Source organism: Octopus bimaculoides, chromosome 11, assembly GCF_046866305.1.
Source record: "Octopus bimaculoides isolate indiv1 chromosome 11, ASM4686630v1, whole genome shotgun sequence".
In the NCBI taxonomy this organism is placed as follows: Eukaryota; Metazoa; Mollusca; class Cephalopoda; order Octopoda; family Octopodidae; genus Octopus; species Octopus bimaculoides.
In genome coordinates, this window is record NC_142938.1 from 68,011,446 (window position 1) to 68,036,649 (window position 25,204).

Here is a 25,204-nt window from a genome sequence, read left to right on the forward strand (position 1 = left end):
TGGACCGGAAGTGAACGAAACCAATAGTTGTGTAGAACGTCATCACTAATGTCGACATTCTCAAATCTTTATATTGCTTTTTTTTTTTCTGCGTACGCAGAAAGTGTTGTCTCATCTCCATGGCAACACTACAACAACTTTGAAGTGACCAAACACAATTAGGGGATGTAATATCAAACACATGAACTTGTCAGAGTTTTTTTTTTGTTTAGCTTCATAATTATAATTCCTACCCTTAGCTAAACAACTTCGTATTTATATTTATCGTTTTAGATTTGTAAAATTAATCATCTATAATATAATAACAGATTGAGTTTTAGCAAAATGTCACAGGAACAGTTAAATGAGCCGGAGGAATTACAAGAAGTACAGGAAAAAGAGGCAGTAGTAGGAATAGAAGATGAAAAAGAAGAAGGAGAAGAAGAAAGAGAAGAAGAAGGAGAACAAGGAGAAGGAGAGGAAGAAGATGAAGGAGAGGATTTATTAATTTACAATGAAGACTTACCAGTATATTCTTTGGATGCTCGTCACAACCTGACCGAACCAATAAATGCAATGTTAAATATGAACCAGCCACCTTCGAGATCTTCTTCAAGAGGATCCAGAATTTTTGCTGAACAAACATTTCTGACAGCTAAAGAAGAACAAGACTTGCGCAATGCCAAAGCATTCCTTATGACTGCAAGTACAAAAACTGGAGAGAATTTGTAAGCTTTTTTTCTCTTTTGATTTCTTTTTTTTTTTTTGTTTCAAAAAAAAAAATTCTAAGTAGTTTCTTGCATAAGTACAAAACCATTTTCGGTCGCAGCGGTAGTTCACATCTCTTTTGGAAACAACTAACATTCTTAAAATTTGCATGCTTTAAGGTGCAAGTCAATGAAAAATAGTAACCAAATCTCCTACAAATTATTCCTTACTGTCTTAACAAAGTAAGGATAATAGTATTGGATAATGCAATGGTCATGGTTGGATTGACTTTGATCATGAATCTACTTGATGATTCTACATTGAGTGAAGTTCACTATTAGCTTTCGCTCTCTCTCATATATATATATATATATATATATATATATATAGAGAGAGAGAGAGAGAGAGAGAGAGAGAGAGATACATATATACATACACATCTATATACATATACACATCTATATATATATATATATATATAGTGGTTGGCGTTAGGAAGGGCATCCAGCTGTAGAAACTCTGCCAAATCAGACTGGAGCCTGGTGTTGCCATCCGGTTTCACCAGTCCTCAGTCAAATCGTCCAACCCATGCTAGCATGGAAAGCGGACGTTAAACGATGATGATGATGATGATGATGATAACGTCGTCTTGGCACCCGTGCCAACGTCGTCTCCTTCATTGGACACGAAACTCAGCTTGCGAAGACTTATTGGGGCAAGAGAAAGCGAAATCGGGATAGTACCTGTGTCCAGCGTCGCCTTTCTGGCACTTGTGCCCGTGACATGTGTAAGGATTTTCGAGCGAGATCGTTGCCAGTGCCCCTGGACTGGCTCTTGTCCAGGTGGCACATAAAATACACCATTTTGAGCGTGGCCGTTGCCAGTACCACCTGACTGGCCTTCGTGCGGGTGACATGTAAAAGCACGCACTACACTCTCTGAGTGGTTGGCGTTAGGAAGGGCATCCAGCTGTAGAAACTCTGCCAAATCAGATTGGAGCCTGGTGTAGCCATCCGGTTTCACCAGTCCTCAGTCAAATCGTCCAACCCATGCTAGCATGGAAAGCGGATGTTAAACGATGATGATGATGATGATAATATATATATATATATATATATATATATATATATATATATATATATATACACACATCTATATACATATACACATCTATATACATATATATATATCTTTTACTTGTTTCAGCTCTAGGACTGAGATCATGCTGAGTCCAAAGAAGAATTTTAAGTTGAATGGATTAACCTCAATACTTATTTTTTTAAGCTTATTCTATCAGACTTTATTGCTGGACTGCTAAGTTACGGGGAAGTAAACACACTAACACCGATTGTCAAGTAATGGTGGAGGACAAACACAGACAGAAACACACACACACAAATACACACACACACACGAATACACACACACACACACATGTACACGCACACACATGCATGCACATGCACACACACACACATAAACATTCACACATGCACACACGCACATGCATGCACGCACACAGACACACACACACACACACACAACAGGCTTCTTTCAGTTTCCATCTACCAGATCCACTCACAAGGCTTTGGTCAACCCAACCCAAGGTAATAGTAGAAGACACTTTCCCCAGGTGCCACTCAGTGGAACAGAACCCGGGACCATGTGGTTGGTAAGCAAAGGACACATTGAATAAATTATTTTTCCAGATATCTTTAAAGTAATCAATGCCTACAACTGGAATGTCTTTGATTGCGGGTCTAATTGATCAGAGCTGTTCTGTGATTGGACATCACCAAGAAGAGCAACAATAATCTCTCTGTCTATTTCCTTTGAGTACTCAACGCAATTTTTGTTGAAAACACTGCAATTTCATTTTATCAAACTGTAGCTGTATTACTTTATTCGGCAGCCAAAACAGTTTTTTTAATTTTTACACTGTACTGCAGCCAACTTGTTTTCTACTGATGATGATGATAATTAAGGTGGTGGCGGTGATGATGATGATGGCAATGACAATGACGATATTGTTGTTTGATGATAATAAAAGGTATATACAAAGTTTGTGGAGGCACATGGCCTAGTGGTTAGAGCATCGGACTCGCGGTCGAGGGATTGCAGGTTTGAATCTCAGACTGGGCGATGTGTGTGTTTATGAGTGAAGCACCAAGCTTCAAGTGGTTCTGGCAGAAGGTAATGCCAAACTTCTGCTGACTCTTTCGCCTCAACTTTCTCTCACTCTTTCTTCCTGCATCTAGCAGCAGCTCACCTGTGACTGTCCAGGTGGGGAAACTATACACCATTGAAACCAGGAAACTGACCCCTATGAACTAGGCATGGTTCAAGAAGGAACAAACAATAATAACAACATGTACAAAGCTTATTATCCATGCAAAAAGACCCTCAAGAACAGTTCTGTCAAAATTGGTCCAATATAAACCTGTTAAATCAAAGATTTAAAAGGAGATCAGAAACATGAAAAGCAAGATGCAGATTTAATGCGCTTGTTATCTTGAGAAAGCATAAAACAAAAAGAATATTAAGGAATTGTACTCTCTTATAAATAAAGCTTATGGTGCTTGTTCAAATACCTGTGCTCTCATTAGAGCTAAGGATAGCAAAACCCTCATTTAAGCTTTAAATAAGGTCCTTCAGTAGAAGTAAGAATATTTTAGTGATCTACTAAGTTACTCATGAAGCATTGATTGGCCCTTTTTGGAACTCCTTTAGCAAACTCTCGAATAAAATACTTTTTTGATAACCAACTTACTTTTAACATAGTAAGAGTTGCTGTTGTGTAAACTTCAGAGAAAAAAAATTAAATGTCTAGCACGGCTGATGACATTCCTGTATAAGTGCTCAAATTAGAGGAAAATAGGATGATAATTTTTGTGCACAGTTTTATACATAATCTGTGGGAAAATAATGCAATTCCTCAAGATTGGAGTGATGTGTTATGGAAAGTGTTTTACAATAATTCTTGAGGTATTTGGGGCAAGTAGCATTACTTATACTGTTGTTGTTATTGTTTCCTACAAAATGTGATGTAATAAATGTTTAAATTAAGCAACAGCCACATTAATTAGGTATCACCATGAATTTTTGAAAATATTTAAATGTAATTTATACTGTGCTTTTTCTTGGAATGCACCCAAAAAGAAACATTTTGATACTGCATTTGTGAAATTTCAGATGAATATTTTAGGAAATATAACAATTTGAATGGTCAGCAAATTGGTTGAAATCTAGCCTAATTGACCTAAATGAATAATTAGCCATATTTGTGATGTCATATCTTTGAAACTGAGGTGATAATCATCTTCAAATTACGCATGTTAATGGTGGCCATGGTATAGCAGTTGATTAATATTGAGTATTTGTCGTTACAACCTTACTTTAAGAAAGGGTTTAATTTATATGTGCACAAGAACACAACAATGGTTTGAAATAGTGTTTTAATATCTCATCGCCAATAATGTTATGATGACATCAGGGTCTGCACAAGGGTGGAGAATAATATTACCCAAATAAATATCTGGATATGATTATCTACTGTAGAATAAACTTTTGTGGAATTAATATGTTCACACGGAATGTGCTCTGTTCTATGCCAAACATAGATACGATATTAAACTAATTCAGTAATCCAATAAGAACAATCATGCTGTCAACTGCCCACTGTCAAATGTCCACTGTCAACTGCCAACAGTTCTTTATTTTATTGAAATCCATTCATGTGAGGGTGGTCAGGATCCTTGCACACAACAAATAACAACAACCCAAATCTTTCTTAAATCATATCCTGCTGTTTTTAAAAAGGACAAATACATTGAGTAATGTACTTCTAAGTACATTTTAGCTTAAATCTCCCCCCCCCCCCACTCCCTCTTATATGATGGCAATAGTTGGAATGACTTTAATATCATAGCATTTCTCAATCAGAGATGGCTGGAGCTGAACAAGGAAAAAAAAAAAAAAAAAGCAAAGCTACCAGTTTCATTATTTCTGAGCTAATTTTTACAGGTCCATTTTCTTTCAGATATGATCATTTATGCGATGTCCTCACTGAAATATTATCTGAAAGACATGTCGATGCCGTTGATACTTTTGAAGATATTAGCAAAAATATCAAGAAATATAGATTTCAACCAATAAAAGACACACTCCAAGATATGGCCGACCCATCACTTGAAATGGCTCTAGCCAAAATCGAAACTAAGCTACTTGTGGTATGGCTACCTAAACGTTTTCTTAGTCACTTTTTAATATTTTATTATACAAGCCTTCACATGTCTTTTATAGTTTCTTTTATTGTTTCCTTGTTTCAGTCATTGGACTGCAACTATGCTGGGATATTACCTTGAAACGTTTATTTGAACAAACTGACCCTGGTACTTACTTTTAAGTTTTATTCTGTTGATTTCTTTTGCTAAACTGATGAATTATTTGGGTGTAAACAAACTAACACTGGTTGTCAAGTGGTGGTAGACAACACACACATATGTATGTCCATACATACATACATACATACACACACACACACACACACACACACACACACACACACACACACACACACACATATATATATATATCATCATCATCATCGTCATCGTTTAACGTCCGCTTTCCATGCTAGCATGGGTTGGACGATTTGACTGAGGACTGGTGAACCGGATGGCTGCACCAGGCTCCAATCTGATCTGGCAGAGTTTCTACAGCTGGATGCCCTTCCTAACGCCAACCACTCCAAGAGTGTAGTGGGTGCTTTTATATGCCACTAGCATGGAAGCCATATATATATATATGTGTGTGTGTGTGTGTATGTATGTATGTATCGTTTGTAGAAATACATAAATCTGGAGGAGAAGCACACTCTAAGATGTAGAGCAGTTAATATTATAATGGGGGAGGCTGGTTTATGGTGTTACCCTGGGTTTCTTGCACAATAAGGGGTTTAGCCTTATAGCATATCTTCAGACCCCAAACACTACTAGCCTGAGACCTCTTATATATATATAGTTCATAGATGAGAGCCAGCTATTTTCTGTGTAGAATACAATTAGTAGTGCTCAAAAGGTTTAAACTCGACTGGGTATAGAAGTAAATGTATCCCTGCATCATCATCAACATATTCATCATTTAACATTTGTTTACAAAACAGCAGTTAAAGTTTTAGCTTGTATTACTTCAGTATTTAGGGGGCAAGAACCTCTTCATCAGGACATGTGAAGAACGGTTCTAACCCTGAAATGTCAAAGAAATACAAGGCAAATTTTCAACTGTTGTATTTCATTTTGCATTATTTCAGCCTCAACAAATTTTTATAGACCAATGCCTTGTGCGTGAATTTTTTTACACAGAAACTGTGTGGAAGCCTGTTGTGTGTGTGTGTGAGTTTTAGTACCCATGACCTCTTGATAAGTGGTGTTAGTTTGTGTATATCCTTGTAACTTTGTGGTTCAGCAATAGAAACTGATAGAATAAGTACCGAACTTTAAAAAGTACCAAAAAAAAAAGGTACTGAGGACAATCTGTTCAACTGAAAACTTTCAAGGTGGTGTTCAAGTATGGCTGCAGTCCAATGACTCGAGCATGTAAAGGATAAAAAAAAATAAAAGATGCATAAATGCATTCTTGCATGCATACCACACACACACATACACACAAACACGTGCACAAACATACACGCAAACACAAACACATACAAACACAAACAAACACACACACATACAAACACAAACACACATGCATACATACACACAAACACTCACACAAACACACACACAAAGACACACACATATACTCACACACATACACATATATACCCACAAGCACACACACAAATACATACCCACAAACACACACACACGTACACATACATACCCACAAACACACACACAAATGCACGCACACACATACATACCCACAAACACACAAATACATACCCGCAAACACACACACACACACACACATACACATACATACCCACAAACACACACAAATACATACCCGCAAACACACACACACGTACACATACATACCCATTTGTTGTTGTTGGCACTCCGTCGCTTACGACGACGAGGGTTCCAGTTGATCCGATCAACAGAACAGCCTGCTCGTGAAATTAATGTGAAAGTGGCTGAGCACTCCACAGAAACGTGTACCCTTAACGTAGTTCTCGGGGAGATTCAGCGTGACACAGTGTGACAAGGCTGACCCTTTAAATTACAGGAACAACAGAAACAGGAAGTAAGAGTGAGAGAAAGTTGTGGTGAAAGAGTACAGCAGGGTCGCCACCATCCCCTGCTGGAGCCTCGTGAAGCTTTTAGGTGCTTTCGCTCAATAAACACTCACAACGCCCGGTCTGGGAATCGAAACCGCGATCCTATGACCGCGAGTCTGCTTCCCTAACCACTGGGCCATTGTGCCTCCACATACCCATAAACACACACGTAGATACACATACACACATACCTACATACACATAATAAATAAACAGATGACAAACAATTATTTTTCTCTTCCTCTCTGACAATTTTAGAAAGTAGATGATGAAGTTGATGAACGTGAAGAGGAGGTTGAATCGCCACTGCCTAACATCATGGAAACGGCTTTCTACTTTGAACAATGCGGAATCGGAATTGGTAGAGAAGAACTATTCCGTGTTTGGGTAGCAATGAAGCATTTGGTCGACAGCAACCCTGTCCAGCATGTGAGATTCTGGGGTAAAATATTAGGCACAGAACAAAACTATTACATTGTGGAAACTGAATATCGTGAAGGAGACCAAGCTGAGGAAGAAGAAGACGATGAGGTTTGTGTGTGTTTCATGTGTCCCTGTTGTTGTTGTTGTTGTTGTTGTTGTAGGCCCTTTGCTGTTGTTTTTTGTTGTTTTTTTCTGTAATTTGTAAAGTGAATGTAAATAGTAGGCGCAGGAGTGGCTGTGTGGTAAGTAGCTTGCTTACCAACCACATGGTTCTGGGTTCACTCCCACTGCATGTCACCTTGGGCAGGTGTCTACTACTATAGCCCTGGGCCGACCAAAGCCTTGTGAGTGGATTTGGTAGACAGAAACTGAAAGAAGGTCGTCGTATATATGCATGTGTGTGTATATGTTTGTGTGTCTGTGTCTGTCCCTCCAACATCATTTGACAACCGATGCTGGTGTGTTTAGGTCCCTGTAACTTAGCGGTTCGGCAAAAGAAACCGATAAAATAAGTACTAGGCTTACAAAGAATAAGTCCTGGCGTCGATTTGCTCGACTAAAGGTGGTGCTCCAGCATGGCCACAGTCAAATGACTGAAACAAGTGCAAAAGTAAAAGAGTAGTAGTCTCAATTGATTGAGACAATCAGGAAGAGAGAGAGGAGGAAAAGAGAGTGAAATACAGTGAGAGAGAGAGAGAGAGAGAGAGAGAGAATGAGAGTAAGAACGAGGGAGAGAGTGGGTGAGAAAGTAAGTGAGAGAGAGAGAGAGAGAGAGATTGGAAGAGAAAATGAGATTAAAAGATGAAAACTGAAAGTTGACATGGAACATTTGTCAATCAGACAAGACTGCCAGACTCTAAAAGAAAGAGTTATAATCCCATAATCCAAGCTTTTATAGTTCTGTTGTTGCTAATACAGTTTCCAGCAAGCCTCTATTTTTAGCCTCTATGATTGGTCAGTTTTTACTCATAATTTTAACCAGCTGAATCTTCTGTTGGCATTATGTAACTGTTTGGTTGTCTGCTTTCTGCTTGGGTTACTTCAAAAGGCATTTTAACCAAATGGCAGCAAATTTATTATAACCATTTTCTCTTATAAAAGTCTAAAGTTCCAGGCTTTAAATCCTTTATTAAAATAACAGTATGGGTGTGTGTGAGAATGATGAGGCAATGCTTTGTGAGGAAACTACTAAAAAAAAAGATAACCTGTACTTGTAGTTGATATAAAGATACATATATATCCGGGACCCTAAGTAAGGCATGTGTAAAATTTGAATGAAATTGGTTGTGTAGTTCTTGAGTTTTAGGAATCATACAGACACATACACACACACACACAGACATACATTCTCATTTATATATATATATATATATATATATATATATATATATTTGGAAATGTGCTGTGCGTGAGAAGACCCGGCAAGCCAAGTAAGATCGTTGCCAGTGCCCCTGGACTGGCTCTTGTGCGGGTGGCACATGAGATGCACCATTTTGAGCATGGCCGTTGCCAGTACCGCCTGACTGGCTCCCGTAGGATTTTCGAGTGAGATCGTTGCCAGTGCCCCTGGACTGGCTTGTGCGGGTGGCACATAAAAGACACCATTTCGAGCGTGGCCATTTTCGTGCGGGTGACACGTAAAAGCACCCACTACACTCTCTGAGTGGTTGGCGTTAGGAAGGGCATCCAGCTGTAGAAACTCTGCCAAATTAGATTGGAGCCTGGTGTTGCCATCCGGTTTCACCAGTCCTCAGTCAAATCGTCCAACCCATGCTAGCATGGAAAGCGGACGTTAAACAATGATGATGATGATGATGATATATATATATATATATATTAGATGGTAATTGGCTTGGTCCCATAAGAAGGTTTGGTACTCAGGAGTGGCTGTGTAGTAAGTAGCTTGCCTACCAACCACATGGTTCCGGGTTCAGTCCCACTGCATGGCACCTTGGGCAAGTGTCTTCTACTATAGCCTCAGGCTGACCAAAGCCTTGTGAGTGGATTTGGTAGACAGAAACTGAAAGAAGCCTGTTATATATATATATATATATGTATGTATATGTTTGTGTGTCTGTGTTTGTCCTCCCACCATCACTTGACAACCAACGTAGGTGTGTTTACATCAGCAAAACTGACCGGTAGAATAAGTACTAGGCTTACGAAGAATAAGTCCTGGGCTTAATTTATTCGACTAAAGGCGGTGCTCCAGCATTACTGCAGTCAAATGACTGAGACAAGTAAAAGAATAAAAGAATAAAAGAATAGAAATTCTAAAGGTTTGGGGTAGGGTGCTTTTTTCGGAGGAAAATGGCATCTTTTGGCCCAAAAAGCTCGTCTAAGGGAGATAACCTGTCCTCAATGATCCCAGACTTTCTATTCTTTGATAACCAGCTAACCAAACGACCATAGCAGATTCCTCCTTCCCAGAAGTGAAGAAATACATTTGTCTCTGGCTTTAGAGTCTGATGAGACATCCATGGAAATATGGCCTTTGTGGATGCAAAACCATTGGTCACTCTATGATCGGACATTAACATAATTACTTAGAGAATTGTGATGAACCATAGCATCTGAGCCTGCCATAAGAATACTTAAAGTTCTTTTCTAAGAGAAACAATATTGTTAGCTTGGTGTGCCAACAGAGAGCTTATGAGGCATTTTGACCAGATTACTATTAGCTCTGTTATATATGTGTACATATATGTGTGTGTGTATGTGTGTGTGCTTACATGCTTACCCAGTTCAGGCTGTAAAATGACCGGCTATAAGGAAGGGCTTCCATAGAAATCATGCTAAAACAGACAAATAGGGTACAATGCAATCCTTGGACCCATCAGATCTTGTCAAGCTATCCAACCCATACCAGCATGGAACAAGGAGATTAAATAATGATGATGATGATGATGATGATGATGATGATGATGATGATGATGATGAAGTGTGTGTGTGTGTGTTATGGTTGTTATGGGATGTTGTACTGTTATAGCAGAGTTATTTATATATAAGCCTCTGAATCTATTTCCATGCTTTCTTCCAAAGGGTGAACCAGAAGTAGCAGAAGCACCAAAAGAGACTGCTGAAGAAGCTGAAGACGGTGAGATGTCTTATATGATAATTTAGTAATCTATACATGTACAGAGGGTCTGCAAAGGTCAGGGACCCTACCCCTTCCCCCAGACCCTAGAAGTTAAATATATTTCATACAATATTTAAAATGCAATATTTATTCATGTCAATTATTGATTTCAAATTTTGGCTCAAGGTCAGCAATTTCAGGAGAGGGGTCAATCGGTTACGCTGAGCCCAGTGTTCAACTGGCACTTATTTTATCGACCCTAAAAGGATAAAAGGCCAAGCTGACCTCAGTGGAGTTTGAACTCGGAACATAAAGATGGATGAAATGCCACTAAGCATTTTGCCTGATGCAGTAATGGTTCTGCTGGTTTATCACTTTACTCATGTAAATTATCGACCATTGATTATTAAAGATACTAGTAGATACTTGAAGATGCATGTCTCAGTGGTTAGAGCGTCAGGCTCATAGTCATGAGGCAGTGAGTTCGATTCCTGGGCCAGGCTGTGTGTTGAGTTTTTGAGTAAGACACTTTATTCCATGTTACTCCAATTCACTCAGATGTAGAAATGAGTTGCAATGTCAGTGGTACCAAGTTGTATCGGCCTTTGTCTTTCCCTTGGACAACATCAGTAGCATGGAGAGGAGAGGCTGGTATGAACGGCGACTACTGTTCTTCCATAAACAACCTTGCCCGGACTTGTGCATTAGAAGGTAACTTTCTAGGTGCAATCCCATGGTCATTCATGACCGAAGGGGTTCTTTACTCTTTACTCTTAGTTGACACTTAAGTGGCGCAAACATATTTGTGTAGTTCAGAAGTTAACTTCACATCCATTAAATTTGAACCTTTAGTATTCAGGTCACTCTGTTGAATGTAATGCTTATTTATTACCTCCGCCTTAGCGAAGACAGAGGTATTGCTTTCAGTCTTGTTTGTTTGTGGACAAGATATCTCAAGAACTGCTGGATGGATTCAGGTGAAACTTTCAGGAATATTTGGCTTCGTGACTGCCATAAACTGATTAGATTTTGGAATTGATCTGATACCAAACAAGGATTCGGATTCTGGATTATTTTTCCTGTTTTTTTACTTAATTTTTGTGAGTGGTTGAGTTCATCTTTAGTATTCCCATTTGTGAGAGCAGTCGAGTTTATTTCAGTTATTCTCATTTTAAAAATCATCTCTGGTTAATTGTTGAGAGGACATTGGTGTTGCCTTGGTGGAGGTTTGCACTCTCTGAGTGCTCTTGTTCACATTATTTTGAATTAATCATGCATTATCTAATAACTTTGAAATTTCAATGATGTGATTGTTTATTTTTAGAAAGATATAATAGGCTAAATGTGTGAGGCCAGATCTGACCAGTTTGATGATATAGCAGGTACAATATCTTGGCCGGATATGGTCAATTTAAATACTAAAGGGATATGGTTCAGTCTTACTGTGTAGCACCTTGACCAAGAATCTTCTATTGACTCAACCAACCCAAAGCTTTGTCAGTGAATTTGGTAGACAGAAACTGTAAAAAGCAGCCCATCATAAAATTTTTTTTTTTTTTCAAAGTAATTATGTTAATGTCCGATCATAGAGTGACCAATGGTTTTGCATCCACAAAGGCCATATTTCCATGGATGTCTCATCAGACTCTAAAGCCAGAGACAAATGTATTTCTTCACTTCTGGGAAGGAGGAATCTGCTATGGTCGTTTGGTTAGCTGGTTATCAAAGAATAGAAAGTCTGGGATCATTGAGGACAGGTTATCTCCCTTAGACGAGCTTTTTGGGCCAAAAGATGCCATTTTCCTCCGAAAAAAGCACCCTACCCCAAACCTTTAGAATTTCTATTCTTTTATTCTTTTATTCTTTTACTTGTCTCAGTCATTTGACTGCAGTAATGCTGGAGCACCGCCTTTAGTCGAATAAATTAAGCCCAGGACTTATTCTTCGTAAGCCTAGTACTTATTCTACCGGTCAGTTTTGCTGATGTAAACACACCTACGTTGGTTGTCAAGTGATGGTGGGAGGACAAACACAGACACACAAACATATACATACATATATATATATATATATAACAGGCTTCTTTCAGTTTCTGTCTACCAAATCCACTCACAAGGCTTTGGTCAGCCTGAGGCTATAGTAGAAGACACTTGCCCAAGGTGCCATGCAGTGGGACTGAACCCGGAACCATGTGGTTGGTAGGCAAGCTACTTACTACACAGCCACTCCTGAGTACCAAACCTTCTTATGGGACCAAGCCAATTACCATCCTCAGCAAAACATCACCGAGCACCATTGTTCTTGTCTTCTTTTTTTTTTTTTTTTTTTTTTACAAATTCTAGTGTTTAACTGTTTTGCTTTAATTCTTTCGTACCCTCTTCCTTGGATTGGTAACACCATGCAGAAGAAGCAATCGTGGAAGATAGAGTACCCAAAATTGACTACAAGCCACCTCCACCTATACCAAAAGAAGATAAAGGAAGCGGCACCAATAAGAAGACATATTTTGTCTGCAATGAACGTAAGTACTCTCTCTGTCTATTTATAGATTTCAAATTTCGGCACAATGCCAGCATTTATGGGGGAGGCGGGTAAGTTGATAACAGTGACCCCAGTACCCAACTGGTACTTATTTTATCAACTCTGGGAGGATGACGGGCAAAGTTGATTCCGGTGGAATTTGAACTCAGGATGTAAAGACGGACGAAATCCCAATCAGCATTTTGTCCAGCGTGCTAATGATTCCTTTTCTACTCTAAGCACAAGGACCGAAATGTTTGGGGAGAAGGGGTGCCAGTCGATTAGATCAACCCCAGTACACAACTGGTACTTAATTTATTGACCCCGAAAGGATGAAAGGCAAAGTTGACCTCAGCGGAATTTTAACTCAGAATGTAACGGTAGACAAAAAACCGCTAAGCATTTCACCTAGCGAGCTAACATTTCTGCCAGCTCACCACCTTTACTCATAAGGCCCGAAATTTTGGGGGACAGGGGGGGGACAGTTGATTAGATCGACCCGAGTATGCAACTGGTACTTAATTTATCGACCCTGAAAGGATAAAAGGCAAAGTCAACCTCAGTGGAATTTTTCTTATATCATGCTATAACAATAATAATTAGCTGTACCATTTCTGGTTTTCCCCATATTTTATTGTTTTATATTATCTTACTACTAGATTATTGATAGGTGCAGGTGTGGCTGTGTGGTTCAGAATTTTGGTTCCCAACCACATGGTTTCAGGTTCAGTCCCTGCACATGGCACATTGGACAAATGTCTTCTATCATAACTCCAGACCAACCAAAGCCTTGTGAGTGAATTTGGTGGATGGAAACTATGAGAAGTTCAGTGTGTGTGTGTGTATGTATATGTATGCATGAACGTGCATATATGTCTCCTTATCTTCACATCACATGATTGTTGTAAATGAGTGTCACTGTTATATAAGCAACATCATTCATTTCCAAAATCTTGCATAGTCATGCCTGGCCATGGGGAAATAATACCTTGCTTGGAAACAGGTGAAGATTAGTCTCGAGAAGGGCATCCAGCCATGGAATTAAACCTTGTCCAACCCATGCAAGCATGGAAAAATGAACATTAAAATGATGATGATGATGATGATGAATATTAATTATACCTGCATGGTTATGATAGTGGAGGCGCAATGGCCCACTGATTAGGGCAGCGGACTCGCGGTCGTAGGATCGCGGTCGTAGGATCGCGGTCGTAGGATCGCGGTTTCGATTCCCAGACCGGGCGTTGTGAGTGTTTATTGAGCGAAAACACCTAAAGCTCCACAAGGCTCCGGCAGGGGATGGTGGCGAACCCTGCTGTACTCTTTCACCACAACTTTCTCTCACTCTTACTTCCTGTTTCTGTTGTGCCTGTAATTCAAAGGGTCAACCTTGTCACACTGTGTCATGCTGAATATCCCCGAGAACTACGTTAAGGGTACACATGTCTGTGGAGTGCTCAGCCACTTGCACATTAATTTCACGAGCAGGCTGTTCTGTTGATCGGATCAACTGAAACCCTCGACGTTGTAAGCGACGGAGTGCCAACAACAAGGTTATGATAGTTTTAGTGAGTTTGCAAATCATTAAAACAATTCTTTTTATAACTAGATTCCATCCCTCCTACTAATAAGCAAAAAAAAAACAATTGAAAAACTGAGCTATAGTCTCATCTTTTCTCTTCCACAGCTGACAGCTGTCATTGTGTTGCCTTCATTAAGATGAAACAACTGTAGATTGTAGATATATACTATTAAGCCTTGGGTGTATTTACATTGTTCCAGTAGACATCTTGATTATCTCTAATGTAGACCTGGCAAGGTGTTAGTTTGTAAAATTAATGACTCTGGAGCAGCTCTTTGAGGCTTGGCATCATTCCTGTTGTTCTACCTAAGACTAGCCTCATCTTGTTATTCATCTTTCTCAGAAATGAAAATAACTGTTATACAAATGAGAAATGAAATAAAATTGTTGTTGGCACTCCATTGGTTACGTCGAGAGTTCCAGTTGATCTGATCAACGGAACAGCCTGCTCGTGAAATTAACGTGCAAGTAGCTGAGCACTCCACAGACACGTATACCCTTAACGTAGTTCTTGGGGATATTCAGAGTGACACAGTGTGACAAGGCTAACCCTTTGAATTACAGGCACAACAGAAACAGGATGTAAGAGTGAGAGAAAGTTGTGGTGAAAGAGTACAGCAGGATTCGCCACCATCCCCTGCTGGAGCCTCGTGGAGCTTTAGGTGTTTTCGCTCAATAAACACTCACAACGCCTGGTCTGGGAATCAAAACCACGATGGTATGACCGCGAGTCCGCTGCCCTAACCACTGGGCCATTGCACCTCCTTTTAAAATAGGCACAAAAGCATAGTCAACCTCGGCAGACTTTGAACTCAGAACATAGCGATGGGCGAAATACTGCAAAGCATTTCATTCAGCGTGCCAACAATTCTACCATCTCATCGCCTTGTATGAAGTAAAATTAACAATAATAAATAGATTATGGAAGAAAAGACCATGCTAAAATAGCTTTGTAGATCTCCCAATAAGTAGAGTTGCTGTCCATACTTTTTGACTTACATGATGTGGTGTACCAAAAGATGTAGTTATATATGTTGACTGAAGCTAAATGATTATTTTGATTATTTTGTTTTGTTTCCTATTTGCAGCTGGGAAACCCTGGATACGTTTGCCTTTAGTGAACCCAATACAGATTGTAATTGCCAGACAGATCAAGAAATATTTTACTGGAAGATTAGATGCCCCAGTAAGTCTTAAAACAATTTCATTTTAATGTGATGTCATGTTTCAGTAAAAAAAAAAAAAGGTATATGTCTCTTGTTATATGTCTACAGTGAGAGCTTTTCTTGTATAACTGTATGTGTTGCATTGAAATTTACTGGCAGCAGTTCCAAGCTTAGCTTTTGGTACCTGAAAAAGTGAACATTTTGTATTTCTCTGATCCTATTAAATCTGATCTACCATTCTCTAAACTCTTTAGCATTCAGATTAGTCTATCAAATGTAATGCTTATTTATTCACATTGTTTTGATTTTAATCATGCATTATCTTGTAGCTTTGAGACTTAAATGATGTGACTATTTAGTTTTAGAGTGAAAGTGTTGAGATGTGAGAAGCCAAATTTGGCTGGTTTGGACATAAAACAGGTTGAAAATCTGGGCTGGATATGGCCAGTTTAAATACTAAAGGGTTAAAGAAGATAGCTGAATGTTGAGTGAGGACACTGTGTTATGGAAAAGTAATATAGAATTAAAAGCAATGTTTAAGTGTTATGGGAAGTGATACAATGCTAAAAGAGGTGACACAGTGTTAAAGAGAGTGATACAGTGTTAAGAGAGGTGATAAACTACCAACATGGAAAGAGTGTTGTATGATATCTGTTTGACGGACTTAGTAAACTGCTTCCATTGGACAAAAGAACTGTCAGTGTCAAGAAGCTAACTTGTTATCATGATACAGAAAGTGACATTGTTACATGGTTCTTAGTCCCTTGACCAATTGGGCTACAAATATACTTAGAAGACTGCTTTTTTAAGTAGAATACTATGGGCAAGTTTGTACAGGAGGAACTGAACTCATCATTTCAAATTAACAACCTCTTCACTTAAGTCCTTCACTTCCCATGGAGAAGAGACCATCAATGACTTTTCTCCACTGTTCTTGACTCTGCTGGGCTATCATTTCTGCTTCTCTCCAGTCGGATCCTTGCTGCCTTTTGCATTTTGTTGCACCACTCTCTAAGAAGAGAAGCCCTTCCTCTCCCAAATCTTGTTGGTTTTGAATTGTCATCTATACTTCAGTAACTTTGTTTGTTTTCTAGGTTGAGGTGTCGGTTCTATACAAACTCATTTTTACCTCTGGGAAGAGGTGGTCCATATTAGTCTTGCCTCTATCTTTTGACCTGTCCAGCACAGGAGACCTACCAGGAGCTTGCACTCCACTGGCATAGCTCTCAGGGTCATTGAAGCAGACACCCATAAGACTGAAGGTGCATGGCTCAGTGTTTAAAGTGTCAGGCTCACAACCATGAGGTTGTGAGTTCGATTCCTGAACTGGTCTGTGTGTTGTTTTCTTGAGCAAGACACTTTATTTCACATTGCTCCAGTTCACTCAGCTGTAGAAATGAGTTGCGATGTCACTGGCACCAAGTTGCATCAGCCTTTGCCTTTCCCTTGGATAGCATCGGTGGCATAGAGAGGAGAGGCTGATATGCATGGGTGACTGCTGGTTTTCTATAAACAATCTTGTCCAGACTTGTGCCTTGGAGGTAACTTTCTAAATGCAATCCCATGGTCATTCATGAACGAAAAGGGTCATTACCATTTAACATAAAACTATGGAATGTTAGGTACAGGGTCAAGCAGAGAGTACGGACGTTTTTGAAATGGGTATTACTCAGCCCCAGGGGGAGGAACATATGTCCGACAGGTAACATTCAGTCCGTGATGTCTTAGCATCTTTACTTTTCAGGTGAAGCTATGGGGCTGTGGACGATAGAGCATCGTGTGTTTGCTTACAACAATTACAGGAAGAATAACGAGTCTGTCTCAGCAGCTTAGCATGAGTTTCAGCATCACTTCAAGATTCACCGAAATCAGGCTGTTCCCACCTGTAACAGAATCTGACATTGGGTGAATGCACTTTTTACACAAGATACACTAACGAACAGGAGACCGGTTGGGACACCACGAATGGTACGGACCCCGGAAAATGTGGAATGTGTCAGACAAGCTTTGATATAGAGTCCGAATCGCTCTGCTCAAAGGCATTCCACTGAATTTGGCATTAATAATCAATGAGTAAGGCATATTTTGCATGAAGATCTGCATTTCCACCTGTACAAATTGGTCATTGGGCAACAGTTGAAACCATGGGATTATGCACAGTGGCTTAACTTTGCACAAGAGATGGATACAATATTTGAAGCAAATGACAACCTCATTTTGTTAATGAGTGATGAAGCTCATTTTTATCTCAATGGCATGGTGAATCAACAGAACTGTTGTTATTGGGCTCTTGAAAATCTAGGAGAGCAATGTTACCCAAATTGACAGGACAATGCTGGAGAGAGTGGAGGTCAACTTCCAAAAAAGTCTTCAGAAATGATTCAATGAAAAAGGATACCACATAATGGATGTTGTTTTCCACATTTGATTTTGACAAATGCTAATTCAATACGAACACATTGATGTCAATAAAATTTGTTTGCAGCTAAAATTAATGATTTTGTGAATTTTTCAAAAACGTCCATCCTCTCTGCTCCACCCTGTAATATGTAGTGAGTTTAGTAACACAGTTACCCAACAAGTGATAGATACATGATTCAAATCCCATCTTTTCTGTATTAACCCATTACCTCCTATAATTCTATTAACTGGAATTTTTTTATGAAACTTTGATTTCTAGCATAAAACAGCCTTAGAAACACACTGGAATGATCAAAATAACATTTCAAAATAATATTTTAAATAGAAATAAGCAAGATATTGGGTGAAAAATTAGCAAACCTCATTTGAATATCAGAGAAATATACCTAGTAGATATAGCAAAAAGGTTAGATATGTGTAAATATTGACAGATAATTAAGAAATTTGTAATTTTTAAGTGATCTCATATGAGATCACTGGTAGGTAATGGGTTAAATTAGTATTTTTGAATGACAAATACCATCATATAATCTATGTGGTTCTTTATTTCTCCTAGATAATCACATATCCTCCATTTCCTGGTAATGAAATGAACTATCTTCGAGCTCAAATTGCACGCATCAGTGCTGGCACCCAGGCCTCAATAATGGGGTACTACCAATTTGATGAGGAAGAGGAAGAGGAAGAAGAAGGCGAGGGTAAGTCCCAGAACATCTCATGTTTCCATTAGCTGTTGTTTTATCAATTCCTCTTTTATCTTTTGTTTGTTCCAGTCATTGGACTGTGGCCATGCTGGGGCACCACCTCGAAAGGTTTGTTTGAAAGAATCAACCCCGGTGCTTATGTTTTTTTTTTGTTTTTTTTGCAAGTCTGGTACATTTTCTATCAGCCTCTTTTGCTGAACCACTAAGTTATGGGGAGGTAAACAATCCAACATACACACATATGCATGCGTGCGCATGCACACACACACACACATGATGGGCTTCTTTCAGTTTCCTTCTACCAAATATACTCACAAAACTTTGGTCAGCCTGAAGCTATAGTAGAGGACAATTGCCCAAGGTGCCACACAGTGGCACTGAACATGAAACCACGTGGTTGGCAAATTATCTTCTTACCCCATAGCCACCTTGCACTTATAAACAAAAACACATCTCCAGCCTGCTTTTGGAGATGCTACGTATTGAACCTGGGGCCTTTTGCATGCAAAGCAAAGACTCTACCATTGAGCCACATCCCACTCAAATGCTTCCCAATGTTCAAATCATCTTTTCATTTCAATCTTTTGGTTTTTTCCAGTACGGGACACTTACATCGAAAACATCGACTTTGATGGACTTACAATGAGAGAACTGTGTGAATCCTTAAATAACTGGGTCCATCATACCTTGCACATTTTACCACAGGTCAGTTTACTTCTCTGTCTGTCTGTCTCTCTCTCTCTCTTTCTACCCTTTCTTGTTTTATTCTATCCTATTTACTTCCCTCTCTATTTCTCTCTTTTCCGCCACTCTCTCTCTTTGTTTCTATCTCTTCCACTCTATATTTCTCTCTCTCTCTCTCTCTCTCTTTCCTTCTCTTTCTCTTCCTGCTTCACTTTCTCTCCCTCTTTAATGTACTTATTTATCTCATGCAAGTATAGAAAAACAGATATTAAGATGGTGATGACGATGACGGCGACATCAACAATAACGATGATGATGATGACGACGACGACGACGACGATGACAACAATGACAATGATGACGATGCTGCTGCTGCAGTTGATGATGATGATGACAATAACATCACTGGCAATGGTGATGACAGGTGATGACAGCAGCAGCAGTGCCAACACCATTGATACCAACTTAGATTTCTGATTCTCTGTTTCATGATCAGAAAATCTCACATCTCTCTTTCTTTTGTCACAAAGCACTTATAAATCTCTGTCAGCTTTCCCTCTCTGTTATGTATACACAACATCCAGCTTCTCTTACTGCCTTATCTGTTACTGTTTCATGCACTCCTCTTTCTTCTAATCTTTTTCAAGGCTTGTCTTCTAGTTTTTATGACTTCATCCATTGTACTATTCCACCACCTTTTCACCTTCCTGGAATGAGACTATTGGGCATGGTTGTTTAAATGTTGGTGGTTTGGTATAACTGACTGGATATTGTACCTGTATTGGCTACAATTTATTTTGACACTACAGAATAATTCTAGTAACATGTAAATCATGAAGTTGGACGCTATTATCCTCATTATTATTTTATCATCATCATCATCACCACCACGACGTCCATTTTAGGTTAAAATTTCCATGCTAGTTATTGCTAGATTGATTTCATAGTATATATTATCCCGAACTGGAATACACCCTCGTTGTTTCATTTAATTTTTAAATAACGAAGAATGCTTTTAATTTAGATCACTTTAAAACAGTTTATATCATAAAACCAAGGACAGGCTCAAGTGGATTATAATTTGTAGGTCATAGATTATAATTTATAATAATTTCTTTATGCTTGGTTCTATACAAAAATTAGTATTATCCAGACGACTGAAAAAATTAAGCGAAAAAAGATGAAATTAGTCAAGGGAAGTAATTCATTTAAAGATCCATTAAAATAGTTATAATTATCTCCCTTGAACAATATTCACTGCAAGTTTAGACTTTAACAACACTCTTTTTGGTACGTAACTGTTTTCCCCTATGAGAACTAGCTTATGTTGCGTAAATTTTGATGTCTATGTGGACAATTGGGATATTTTTTTAAGTAAGCAATTGTTTTTTGAATTTTGTGAAGAGCCAACTGGAATAAGGCTAAGTTTTTGTAATCCTCCCCCCATCCAGTCTTTATTTGTTTCTTTTTGGATTATCTATTAGGTTCTGACGTATTCACGAAGCGAAAGATGTACAGTTGGTTGGGTATGGTTGATTAAAGAGATCCCAGTAGCTATTTCTTTGACTCAGAGACAATATAAAAGTCGAACCTGATGGATATTAAACTTTATTTTTATATCGAACTAGAAGATAAGAGAAGGGGAATAGGACGAGGTATGGATGGAGGAGAGAGAGGGAAGAGGAGGAGGAGGAAGAGGAAAGGAGGAGGCAGAAGAGGAAAGGAGGAGGCAGAAGAGGGAAGAAGGCGGTGGAAGGAGAGGAAAAAGAAGAAGAAGAGGTGAAAAAGAGGAGGAGTGTCTGTGACCTTTTCAAGAACCCTGAAATTAGATAGATAGATAGATAGATAGATAGATAGATAGATAGATGTATAAATAAACAAATAGAAAGATAGACAGAGTGAAAAATAGAGACAGACAGACAGACAAATAAATAGACAGACAGACAGACAGATAGATTGGTATATATATAGCTTACCCTACAGGTGTGTGACCTGGAGTGAGCCTTGCTGCTGGGTGTTATAGCTTATTTAGTGATTACTTTTGAACCAAGGGTTCTTTATTAGACTTCTTAATTCATATTTTTCTGCTCTTTCTTTCTTTCTTTCTTTCTTCCTTTCTTGATGCTCGTTAGTTTTCTGCTCTGTCATGATTACAGATCCTGGAAGCAGTAGATATGTTTCCGCACATCCAGCTCATTACATCAGTTCAAGCCAGATGCTTGTTATGTGTTAGTCCAGTGCCCAACCACTTTTTCTTTTTATCAGCTTATTACTTTTGTTGCTCAAATATTATTCAATAAAATAAAAATTCTTTTTACTTGAAATTGTTCAGATTGGTATTCTTGTTGACTCCATTTTAACCTGTAGTATTACTATAAATTGAACTCAGCTACCAAAAAAGTATTTTAGCCTGTAGCTTTGATATAAATGGTGGAATATACCTAGCAAAAATGTAACTTATTCTGTAGGGTTTTTGTTTAACTGTAAATCATACCTGATCAGGTATGATGTATTATCAAATGTATTGAGAAGACACGCCAAGCTAAGTAAAATCCTGGTTGTGGCTGGTGCTGGTGACATATGAAAGGCACTTGGGCCAGTGACATATAAAAAGTGCTCATGTCAGTGACATGTAAAAGGCACCCAGTACACTTTGTGGAATGGTTGTCATTAGGAAGGGCATCCAGCCATAGAAACCAAGCCAAAACAGACTGAGGTCTAGTGAAGCTCTTTGGTTTACCAGTTCCGACCTATGCCAACATGGAAAACGGATGTTAAATAATGATGATGATTCCAATTATGACCACTCAAGTAGTTTTTTTTTTCACATATAATATATCTAAAACTATGTTGTCCAATGTATCCAAGAAAAGTTTACATAAAATTTCTTGTTTTGCCATTAATTAATCTACAAACTGCTTGAAAAACGTAAATGGATAACAGTAAAAATTAGAAAGAAAAGAAAATAGTAACTAAATAAATATAAAATCATGTATTATTCCATCAATTATACAACTACATCAGGAAATACTGGTTTCCCCTCTAAAAACTTTTGAGATGACCCCCTCTAAATTCATGGCATTACCATATATAAAGTGTTCTACATTTTTTAAGATGGTAAAATATGATTTTCAGAAGATTTGGTTGCTATTTCTAGTAGATCAAGCAACTTTACAGAGGTTTCCTCTGGTTAATATAAATGTTTTTTTAAAAATTTTCTTAAGGTTGGTAAGCTGGCAGAACCATTAACATGCCAGGCAAAATGCTTAGCAGCATTTCATCCAATCTTTTCATACTGAGTTTGTCTGTCCTTGTTTGTCCCCTCTGTGTGTAGCTCCTTGTGTGCAGTAAAGAAATAAGTATTTCATCCATCTTTTCGTACTGAGTTCAAATTTTGTCAATGTCAACTTTGCTTTCCATCCTTCCTGGGTCGATAAAATAAGTACCAGTTGAGCACTGGGGGTTGATGTAATCTACTTAATCCCTCTCCTAAACTTTGCTGACCTTGTGCCAAAACTTTAAACCGATATAAATGTATTCTTTATCCTGTAGGGGCGATGTAAATGGTTTAACGCAACTGCCAAAACTGAGGAAGAGATTGAAGAAGATGAAGAAGAAGAACGAGAAGAAATGGAAGAACCTCAGCCTGAAATTGGCCCACCTCTATTAACTCCACTCTCTGAAGACATTAGTCTCAATGGAATAATACCTTGGACATTATCTGCCTCATCGTCACTTATCCCACAGTATGCTGTTGCTGTATTAAAATCCAACTTATGGCCTGGTGCCAGTACTTTTTCCACAAGTAGGTTAGTATGTTCTCTTGTATGAGTTATACCAGAAAAGATATAGGACCATTCTTGTGAGAGTTACACCAAAATGTTTTCAAAAATTTTTAGAAAGCTTGGGGAAAAATCATTATATATATGTAAAGGTATGTTGAAGTGGTTCATTTAGACCCCTGTAAAAAATAAATCATCATCATCATCATCGTCATCGTCATTTAACGTCCGCCTTCCATGCTAGCATGGGTTGGACGATTTGACTGAGGACTGGTGAACCAGATGGCTACACCAGACTCCAATCTGATCTGGCAGAGTTTCTATAACTGGATGCCCTTCCTAACACCAACCATTAAGCTCTTTACAGTGCTGTCTTTAAAATGGAAACTTTTTTGTCATGCATATCACACCAGGAAAATGAGAATTATGACCACAAACATTGTTATCCAGCAAATTCATTAGCAGTTTTCAAAATTTCAGGTCCACTATAAATAAACACAATGAGACTTTTTTATGCTGCTCTGGAGAAATTCAGAGAAATTAGCTGTTAATATTTTCAGGTTATTTGGTACACTGCCACATATGTCACAATTTTTGGATCCTCCTCAAAAAATTCAACATACATTGCAGATGAAAATCTTTTTATTTACTACCCGCCTAGGTTGTCGAACTACACTGTGAAAATGAATCGATATAATTCTTTTAAATGCTCAACACTAACAGCTTAGATATTTCCTACTTTGTATCTCTGACTGTCATGTACATCACAAGAGAATGGCCCTTGTATAAGTCAGTTGAGCTGATATTTTATTAATGGTGGGTTTAACTAATGGAAAATATTAAAGCTCATTTTCACATCTAGATATAAGTTCTTACTGAGCTCTTTTTTTTTTTTGTTCCTACTTCAAGATCCATCAACACTTAGATGAGGTGAATTCTACAACAAAAGAATGAATAGGCAGTCATGCATTTCTGTTATCTAATTGAATAGAAAAGCAAAAATAGAATAAAATTCTATTTTGCCATTGTGGTTTAAGGCTACAACCTGTCATCAGACAGGTAAACTGATGTTTGTTTGTTTTAGTTGTTTTATAGTTGTTTTTTTTTTTTCTTTCCCGTTTTAATCATTGCAGGAAATTTGAAAACATTTACCTTGGCTGGGGTCACAAGGCAGCGGCTGAAAACTACACCCCACCTCTAATACCAGCCCCAATGGAAGAATACTTAGATGGGCCAGAAGTGATCGAGATTGATGATCCATCTCCAGAGCAAGAAGCTGCCTTGAGAGCTGAGCAGCAGGCTAATGCCGCAGCTGAAGAAGAATTAGAAGAAGAGGAGGAAGAGGAAGAAGAAGAGGCTTAAAACTTTAAACAAAACTTTAGATATCCCAGAACTATTTATTTTTCTAGTTTCAATAAATCATATGTTTGGCGAATTTACAGGTGTGAAACAATTCTATAACAACTGTCTCTTAATAAAATCATGATTGCCATTTCAAATACATGTGTACTGCTGTTACGTTCACTTTTGCTTTATTTTGTTATGATGATGTTTGGCATTCTCTTACTTATGATGACAACGGTTCCAGTTGACCTGATCAATGGAACAGCCTGCCCGTGAAATTAACGTGCAAGTGGCTGAGCATTTCACAGACATGTGTACCCTTAACACAGTTCTAACCTTTCATATCTGACACAAGATCACCCCCTCCAATGCCCCCTTTCCTTGCAAATGACTTTTGGTCTTGCAAGTTTCTTGGTGACTCTGCCAGTGCTGGTGCCACATAAGAAGCATCCAATCCACACTGTAAAGTGGTTGGTGTTTGAAAGGGCATCCAGCTGTAAGGAATCATACCAAAACTGACCTCACC

The 25,204-nt window shown here is 38.5% G+C and overlaps 1 protein-coding gene across 1 annotated transcript; it reads left to right on the forward strand.

Moving 5' to 3' along the window:
• Window positions 1-101: 101 nt before the first annotated feature.
• Window positions 102-24,833, forward strand: LOC106870966 (radial spoke head protein 6 homolog A). The gene is made up of 10 exons (XM_014917213.2): window positions 102-707; window positions 4,727-4,916; window positions 7,232-7,504; window positions 10,439-10,493; window positions 12,880-12,996; window positions 15,666-15,763; window positions 18,721-18,862; window positions 19,467-19,573; window positions 23,105-23,361; window positions 24,468-24,833. Exons 1-10 carry the CDS (start codon window positions 325-327, stop codon window positions 24,694-24,696), a joined length of 1,851 nt encoding a protein of 616 aa, XP_014772699.1. The 5' UTR covers window positions 102-324; the 3' UTR covers window positions 24,697-24,833.
• The last annotated feature ends 371 nt before the right edge of the window (window positions 24,834-25,204 follow it).